This window comes from Formica exsecta, unplaced genomic scaffold (assembly GCF_003651465.1).
Source record: "Formica exsecta isolate Colony F162 unplaced genomic scaffold, ASM365146v1 scaffold1387, whole genome shotgun sequence".
NCBI lineage: Eukaryota > Metazoa > Arthropoda > Insecta > Hymenoptera > Formicidae > Formica > Formica exsecta.
The window spans coordinates 238,480-247,938 of NW_021848718.1; the positions used below are offsets into that span (position 1 = coordinate 238,480).

At 32.4% G+C, this 9,459-nt stretch overlaps 1 protein-coding gene across 1 annotated transcript in view; it reads right to left on the reverse strand.

Moving 5' to 3' along the window:
* The window catches only part of LOC115246126 (dynein heavy chain 2, axonemal), a 40,651-nt gene extending 31,192 nt beyond the window's left edge, over positions 1-9,459 (reverse strand). Inside the window, exons 1-12 of the mRNA XM_029824753.1 lie at positions 9,234-9,459; positions 8,418-8,875; positions 6,724-6,860; positions 6,138-6,507; positions 5,249-5,768; positions 4,557-4,699; positions 3,975-4,120; positions 3,781-3,874; positions 2,146-2,316; positions 1,739-1,931; positions 1,007-1,103; positions 384-635 (exon numbers count right to left, since the gene is read on the reverse strand). Coding sequence (XP_029680613.1) covers positions 384-635; positions 1,007-1,103; positions 1,739-1,931; positions 2,146-2,316; positions 3,781-3,874; positions 3,975-4,120; positions 4,557-4,699; positions 5,249-5,768; positions 6,138-6,507; positions 6,724-6,860; positions 8,418-8,875; positions 9,234-9,444 — 2,792 coding nt within the window. The 5' untranslated portion in view covers positions 9,445-9,459. The remainder of the gene's footprint in view (positions 1-383; positions 636-1,006; positions 1,104-1,738; positions 1,932-2,145; positions 2,317-3,780; positions 3,875-3,974; positions 4,121-4,556; positions 4,700-5,248; positions 5,769-6,137; positions 6,508-6,723; positions 6,861-8,417; positions 8,876-9,233) is intronic.

A 9,459-nucleotide genomic window follows, 5' to 3' on the forward strand; every position in this document is an offset into this window, starting at 1 on the left:
AAAAATTTGCCGAACTGCGGAATACAATTAATACTTTTAATTAAAATAAATAATATAAAAAAATTCTTTTTCTCTGATTATCTTCATATATATACAAATTGATATTTAAATATAAATATTATTAATAATTAATATATTTTTTCATCAAACATATGTAAAAACAGCTACGTATGTATTTTAATATGTTTTAACTAATTTTTTTATTTTACGATAATTTTTCAAGTAGAAATATACGTGAATAAACAGAATGTAAATAAACTCAGAGATAAAAAATATTTTTCTGTGATCTCTTTTCTGTATCGAATTTCTCTTTAATCCTAAGCGGAAAATTTTCTTTTTACTTTGAAAAATTTTATTCAAATACAATCACGCAGGCAACTAACTTTGTGGAATTTTCAGCGATGTAATGATAAATGTGGTCGACCATTGCATCGGTCATACGTAACAAAAGTGCGGTAAGCTTCTGTTGCCAAATCGAACAGTGCTCGATGATGGTGGCTTTCAATCCATCAGAATTTATATCGAGGAAATGCACTGTCGTCATTGTTTCCTGTAGTTGGACGTTATTCATCACATCGATGTATTTACTTATATCCGCGTCAAAAGATGCCGCTGTTGGTTTCAGCTTTTCGTATCTAATTTGTGAAAAAGCTATAATAATTTTTTAAAGTTAAAATAAAAATGATTAATATGTATGAGATAAATATATTTTTGCATTAAAATCATATACAAACATAGATTATAACATAGAGATTGATTCTATCTGTTTATATATTGATCTTTGAAGAGAGAAAAAGATATAAAGAAACAGATCATGAAAAAATTAAATTATAATATTTTTAAATAAATTCTAAATTTGTACATTTGTAATGGTTGTTTACATAAATCGGATAGCACATAGAATTAGATATAAATAATGTAGTTTTTAAATAATATTTTCAAAGTCTTGGGAGCAAGAAAATCATTTTAATCATCATTTTAAATGATATAATTCTTTTTGCATTACCTTTGAATGTATAGATCTTTATTCACTTCCCATATATCTTTGAAAGGTTCCCAGATCTTAAGATAATTTTGCACTTGAGCAAAACAATAACATACTTCTGAAAATTGAAAAATTAATATTTAATATGTTTATTCTAATATAGCATAAAAGTAATACTAAAGACAGAATAGTTACAACAATTGGAGTCGCGCATGTATGTATATTAATAAGAATATCTTGCTATTATATATTAATATAAGTAAGAGAATATATAAGAATTAATATAGATAAAAGAATATCTTGCTATTAGATATTAATTAAATTCTTAATTTAAAATTAGATATATTTTCATTAAATTTTAGGATAATGGAATTGGAGAGAAATTAAATTGGTAACGATTTCTGATATAGAGGACAATTTTAAATTAATAATATTCTATTATAATTTTAAATTGTGTTTATAATCTATCAGGCTTCGTTGATTTTATATATATAGATAGTAATTTTTAAAAGAAGATAAAAATATAAATAATGTTGCATTTCTAACAATAAGACAAATAGCCTAGGATTTGTTTGCTCTTTTAATGAGTGAATAGTACAATCAGAATATAGTATTTGTCGCAGATAAAGTATAAATTATTGATGCCGTTATAGAAGAATGTCTGATACATTAATTATAGCGTATTAAATAGGAAAAAAACATTGAAAAAATAAAAGAAAGAAAAAAGATATATAGAAAGCTTCATGATACAACCGTTATTGAGTTTCTGTTGGAGTTCAATCAGCTCTTTGTCCTCCTTATACAACTTTGGAAAGGGAAAGCTCTTGTCTCGAAGCATTTTAAACTCCTTAACTAGTCGCAAAACATCTTTCAAGGGCTCCATCAAGATATTCGAAATATTTCCTATTACTGCAGCTATTTCCCAAAGGCTTGGTATAAAGTTTATCTAGATAAATCATAAAAACTACTTAGGATATATACATTTTTTTAGAGCAAAGCTTTAAAATAATTAAAGTATTTTCGTCAGAGATTGGAAAATTATCGTTATGTATCAACTTACACACGCTAGACCTTATAGTTAAACAATGTATGTAATACTCTGTGGAGTATATCTTGCATGTATGGTATGTTAAACATGTTATGGATAGTTACCAACATACTTTATTATCGATAATATCCGCTTGCACCAGTAGAAGGGGTGAGGGTCCTGTCGTATCACTACCATGAAGAGCTTCAAACATGATGATTAAAGAATTCTTTAAACACAATTTGATGGCTTCCTCGATTACTGTATCGATCTTCATTAAATAATCTTTCCATTCCGCACGGCTCTAAGGAGGAAGGAGCAGTAACAAAATTAGATATATATCAATCTACTGAGAGATTGCAGAAAAGAACTAAAGCATTAAAGAACTTTAAAAAAATATATTTATAAAAGATATAAAATAAATTAGGGTGCGCACGTTAAGAGAAATTTGATAGATGCTTTTTAATCATGTGCGTGTCAAAAATGATAAAGAAAATTTAATTTATGGCAGATTATTTGTTAAGCATTAAAGCTGACATTTTAATTAAAACTTTTCAAAAAATTAAAAATGTTAATCTCATGTATATCATAATGCTTATTGAAAAAATGCAATATCCGATATATCTTATACTAAACGATTTATTTTCATTTTAGCTAACCCATTTTCTGACCATATTAACTTAATCATTTTATTGATAAATTTAAATGGATCTGATAGAGGATAATCATCTGACAGAGGCTAAACATGTTATGCTCGCTTATGGCGAGGCTACGACTCTTTGGAGACTTTCTGAATTAACTGAGAAAGCACGTGCTCACTGTGGTAGTCACGTTACGGAACGACATATCTTAACACGAATCTGCCGTAAGTACGCGCGCTCTTTACTTCTCCAACTTTAGTTAGACGAGAATTGCTTTGTATAGCCTGCGGGCGTGCAACGTACACCGTTTCCTCCGCGAATATTCTTTCGTCGAAGCTATTTGGTCATTTTTACGTTTGCGAAGTCTTTACGGGAAAGATTCAACTTTACGTAACCTGTCAGAAATTTCCTGTTAGCCAGCCTTGCGGCACTTGCTGAAGTTTATAGAAAATGTTAAAAAAAAAAGATAATTTGACGTATATATAATTTTTAAACACGCTTTAAAATAAGAAATTTGTTCAGAACATAGCGTTAGACATATCAGAAAAATGTGATATACATACAAAAAAAATGTGACTTAGGATAATAAAAAATATAATCTCTGGAATAGCATATATCTCGATGCGAACGCCTTAAGTTTTTAGACTTTACTTTCTTGCAACAAAATTGATCTGTTTTTAAATGACTGGACTTTATAATTGTTTTTTCATATAATTTTTTTCATACAATATATGTTAATGGAGATCTACTTGACTTTCTGAGCAATGTCTAATATAATAAGGTCTATTTTAAGAGACTTCGAGAATTTTTGCATAAACTAAATTTTCTTTTAAACATTAGAGATGGTATAAAATGTGCTTCACACGAACTAAAAAAATCCTAAATTGCCTATAAATTGATGGTAACCATAAAATAACAACATTTCTTTGTACATCAATTTCTTTAGACGAAAACGCGTAGACTTTTTGTAAAAGATAATTTTTTAATAATATTAATATATATATATATATATCATATAACATATACATAGTAATAATATAACATATTAATTTTATAATAATAGAGAAATGATATATTTACATATATTTGCTCAGTTGCATTTCGCAGTTGCATAAAAAAAGTTATACCTCTTCCATCACATCCTTGAAGCCCTCATAAATCTCCATGATGTATAGAAATATCATATTGAGTCTTTGAGTCATAACTTGGAACCTCTCATCTCTGGAAAGTGAGAAAGTTCGACCGATGCTCGTTTACCAAGCGTTAAGTTTCAGTCACGCGTCTTGAGTTGCCGTAGCATAATGCAAAATGGAATTCCTACCGTACGTGCAAGAGCTCCTCTTTTAATACGGGCAATGTGTATGTGTAATTAACCCTTATCTTGATCATGGGAGTGTCGCAGATGTTCTCGCAAATTCTTACGATCTCAGAGTTCCTGTTCTTGTAAGTGTCGATAAACTCTTGAAACTGGGACGACAAACAATTTTATGTCTTTATTTGTTGTTATTTCATTTATATCACAATATTGCACTAAACTAATAGATAATTGCGTTTACCCTTTAATTATGTGATTTTAGCATGCGTTGTTTGAAAAGAAAATAAGGACATGAAAAAAGAAAATATGATAATTTCTTCGAAAAAAGAACGAGGATAATAAAGAGATTTTAACTTATATTACTGACAATGAGATCAATGTCCTGTTAAATCTTCTATACATATGCATTGTAATTATTCCGTTTCTGCATTACATGAAGTTTATAATTAATTGTTCAAACGCAGGTAGATAGCGAGAGGACTTCTCTCGGGCAGTTCAAAATTAAATTTTACCGCGAGGCGTCCGGTACATATTGCATGAATTTACATGGATTTCGCACATGGACAATGTAAGAGGTTCTAAGCGTACATTGGCCGTTTCGTTGAAACAATTCTCAATATACGAGTCCACGTAATCCGTGTTCCACGTCAGCTTGGTTAAGCCAGGATTGATCTTCCGGTCGAGCTGCCGAATTAATTCGCGAAACAACGCACGTTCTGTCAACGACAACGCTGAAAAATACAAGTTTCGCTACGTTGCAAGAATATTTTGCTACCGCGGAAAAGAAATTATCGCATGTGGCTACAAATACAGAGAATATCGCTTTTATCGCGCGCATTATAAACATATATGTGTTTCCCTTAAATCGTATCATAATATTTGCATAAGCATTCGCATTTTAATCGAAGTACGTATTTAATATAGCTCAAGAAAAATAAATTTAGTTGCTGTAAATTCATAATATTTGCACACACATATATATATTTAAAAATATATTTAATAATAAACAAGATAATTATATCTTCTAATAATATTCAACTTAATATATTTTTGTTTTAATTTGGTTAGAAATTATTATATCAGAAGTAGTTAAATATCGGAAACATTTTTGATCTATTATACTTATACCATTAAATTTCGTTTGAACTTTTGTATTGAAATAAAGTTTCACTATACATAAATCGTCAAATCTGACTAAAAAAGTAAATCTTCTACTAATCTCGGCTTTAACAAACTACTTTGCATAACCATCTGGCACGTAATTATTGAAAGCAGCGAACCTTCGATAATCCTGTTGTACGCCAACGTGACGGCGAGGACACTTTCATATATAAAATGTAGCGTGCTCCATTTGTCGTGTATCAGTTGTATATTCACGGGTATGTTGAATCGCAGACTGATCCAATAGGAACATTCGCGGCAGAGATTCAGGATATTAGGGTCAATATTACACTCCAGTAGGCCGGATTTGCTATCGCTGCGACGCATCAGACAACGGTCGAGCCGCGCTCGCGGATTTTCACCGACGTCGTGCAGCCATTTTACATGTAGATCTTTCATGGAATCCTCGATGGATCCTATCACGACGTCTTCCTGATGATAGATCTCCTCGCTCATGCCGCAATAGGGCATCCACTCGGCCTCCTCCAGCATCCTTCGCGTCGATAGCAGACGGTCACCTTTCGAACGAAGATTCAATGCTCTGCCGGCGTAATACGGAGTAATCGAAGGATATTCTTCCCTCTCGTTCAGGACTTCCTGCTTTGTCCGTTGAATATCGTCGGCAAAGATCTGCCAAACCTGACAATAAGCAGAAATATTGGAATATTGATTTCGAATATTACTTATTGCTTCGGTGATTTAAATATTCAAAACAATTCAACATTTGCGCAGAATAGCCGCAAAAAACATAAGTTTAACATGTATATCTTCTCTTGTATAAAATTTTAGATTTTCCTTTTTATAGAACTCCCCTCATGTAGGAAATTATGAGAATAAAGTAATATAAGAGTCTGACATTTTTTTGTAGATATTTTTACAAATTTTTTCTCACAATAAGAATTATTTATATCATTATTTTTGCCAAAAAGAGATCAAAATTATTACGAATGTGAGATGGATTTTTTGTTGAAAGCAGATTGTATTTATGAATCGTTGATTCCTTCTTACGCTGGTATTTTTGCTGTCAAACAGCGACTTTAAATTCTTGCGATTTAAATAATTGTAGAAGCTCCGCAGATCCTCGATTCCTTCTTGAACGTTGTTAACATCCATGAAAACGGTGGCTATCAAGTTTTCGATCATTATCTCTAAGTATCTCATTTCGCTGCGAAATATGATCATATCATCGTGCCACGTAGATTCGTGAACGGCGAAAATCTTGTGCAAATTAGCCTCGATTTTGTTCAAAGCTTCGTAAAAGAGTCTTTCAATATTTTGACATACTCTTTCGTGTTCTTCACCATTTGTACCGCTGAATTTGGGGCTTAAAATCTGAGCAGTCTCGTCCGACCTATCGTTGAAAAATCGCATAGTTTTTACTCACAAATATCATTGCGCCAATTACTATCTCGCATTTATTATAAAAACAATAAAAATAAAATTTGTATTATTTTGAATGCATATGACAACTACAATTTTTGAAAGAAAATATTGTTTTTAAATGAGAAACAAAAGTAAAAAAAAAAAAAATAAATAGATATAGTATGTAATATATTATTTTGCTTATTGTTTCTACGCAATATATTATTTGAACCTTGCAAAATCAATCATCGCTTGACAAATCTCGATCATATCCTGACACCTGCCGATGAAAACGTCGATGTAACGGAATATATTCTTCGTGTCTAAGTCCCAAGGGTGGTGTGTGAGATTGATGTGAGCGCTCGCAAACTGAAGATTATAGAACGAAATGTTTAAAAAAAAAAAATATTTTATTGAGAGAGAGAAAGATTATATGAGTTCTTTTTATTTGAAGAAAAATGCAAATTAAAATCTCTATATTGTAACTGAAGCGGTGATCTTCCTAATTTCTGTTCTAAGAAAAATGTAAATGGAACAGAAAAGAGGATTCTCTGTATTATAATTTTACAAAAATATTTCTCCTAAAAATACACTTGGAAAATATTGTACTAATACTTATTTATATACGGGATATATGTATATGTATCTGGGAAGAGAGAAACTGCTCGAGTAACGTAAGAATGCGAAGGACTGTGGACACGCGCGTTAGCGACCTGTAAAACGATACGTAATGCGATTGCACGGATTTCTGCACAAAAGTTTAAGGAGTCGTGTCACCTATCCCTTCGGGCACACATGGCGTGCTAACCGTGGCGCAACTCGAGAACAAGTAGTCAGGAGAGCCGGCGCATCGTCATACCGTTTCTACCAATTCCCACCTCTATTCTGGCTTATCTGCCCACGGGAGGAACGTAAATCGATATTATATTGCGATCTCCATTTAAAGAGAAAGCTTTTTCTCATCTTGCTGTTTTGTACTTTTAAGGGGAGCACGCTTCTCTAAGACAGCGCGTTAATCAGTTTTTAAATTTTAATTTCGTTGAACACTGTTACCGAAAGCAATCTTTTATTTGTGATTCTAAATTCGGAAACTAAGAAACTATTTTGCGGAGATAATTCTCGTCGGTTGTGCCTCGTTATATTTGAAATTGTATTATTTCCAATCATAATTATTACTGAAAACCGAAATCACTTTGTAACTCCTCCGCATTAACGCGAGCTTGCTTCATCTCCTCGCGTTGTCCAACGAGGGATCTAAGTAGCTAAAGTAACTGTGCACACATAATTTAATGGGAGTTTAACTCACCGCTTGTGGAAGGTGAATTTGCAGATAGCACATAAAGTACTACGTTTTATACGCTTTTCGTGTATACGCTCACAAGCCGGCTTTTAAACTCACATGTACTTTAGAGAGAAATGTACTTATACTTATTAACTATTAAAATAAATATGCGCAAAGTCTAAAAGTTATATATAAATATATAACATTATCATAATTATTACATATTACATAATATTAACTCGTGTAATTAATAAAAGTTAAACTAACTAAATTTTTTGTTAAATGACAAATATTTTCTTTCTCTATAAGCAAAAATTTGAGAAAAAGCTTTAATTAAACTGTCGCTGAAATATGTAATAATTATAAATATTTTAACATAAAATATTTAGATATGCTATACACAAATAATTAAAAAATTTCGTGCATAAAATTAGAAGAACCTCTAGTAGAAGCCAGTAAGTCAATCATGATGCTAACATACAAAAATGTTTATATCTCAGAAACGGTTGAGCTTTCGATCTATGATTACTAAGGTTTTTTTTACTCAGTATGGTGTGTCCTATCTATCATATAAATATTGAATGGTATTTTTTTTAACACCCTGTATATTAACATAAAAAAATATTTAAGTTTACATAATTTACCTGATGATAAAGAGTTTTATAATCGTTGCATAATTTGATGCATTCGTCCAACAATTTCATACTCTTTCTAGTTCGCCCCATAAATACGTCTGCTAGATCGATGAAATCTTTGCACATGATGACGATCTGATTGCTAAGCGCGCTGAAGAGATTGCTTATCCTCTCGCGGGTATTGTAGTACGGGGAATTCAGCCAAATCGTTCTGAAGAGATGCATCATTTTTGGCAGATATTGAGCCACGCTCGCGGGAGCCGTGCAAGTCTTCAACTCGGCAGAAGTGTCCTTCAGGATGCTCAAGAACTCGATGTTCGATTTTGCCTCGACGGTACCGTGCTCGATTTCGTCCTTCAACATCAGGAACTGCCGTACATAAGTGGATTGTGCAGCCAATAATATGTCGATAATGAGCTCTACCGTATTCTTACGCAACTGGTGATTCAAGCCGCACAGGTTGTCGTCTGACAAAAAAAAAATATCGCACATTGAAATAAGTCAACGTTATGGCATAATCGGATATAATCTTCTCAAAAGTTTGAGATAAATTTTTTCGCTTATTTATGAATATCTACAAAATAGATAAAACGTAAATGCACAAAAAATTCTACGTTTTACGCTCGTTTTGCTACGATTAAATGCTTCAAAATAATATAAGTTTCTTCGTAATTCTATAAAGTACACATGACAAAGGGATTCCATGCTGAAACCTTCCGCATTAAAGGAAACTTTTGTCCCTCCTAGGAAATCTCGCAGATATATATTATCGGGAAACGTGATTCTATCCTCGTACTACGTCTTTCCTTAGGAGTGAGCACTTACATCGATAAGCCCAGAAGTCATATTCGTCGTCGAGGCATAGTAACTCATGCGGAGCTGCCTGTACCTGGTCAGAGAAGGCTATTTTGATTTGGGTGTTCCAGTGGGCCACCACACCCTCCAGCCTCTTCACCAACTCCTTATCGGCGCTACCTTCTTCCGCGGTGAACTCCCTACTCTCCAGAGGTACATATATCACGGTTAAGCCCAGCATTTTGTACGTGAGGTC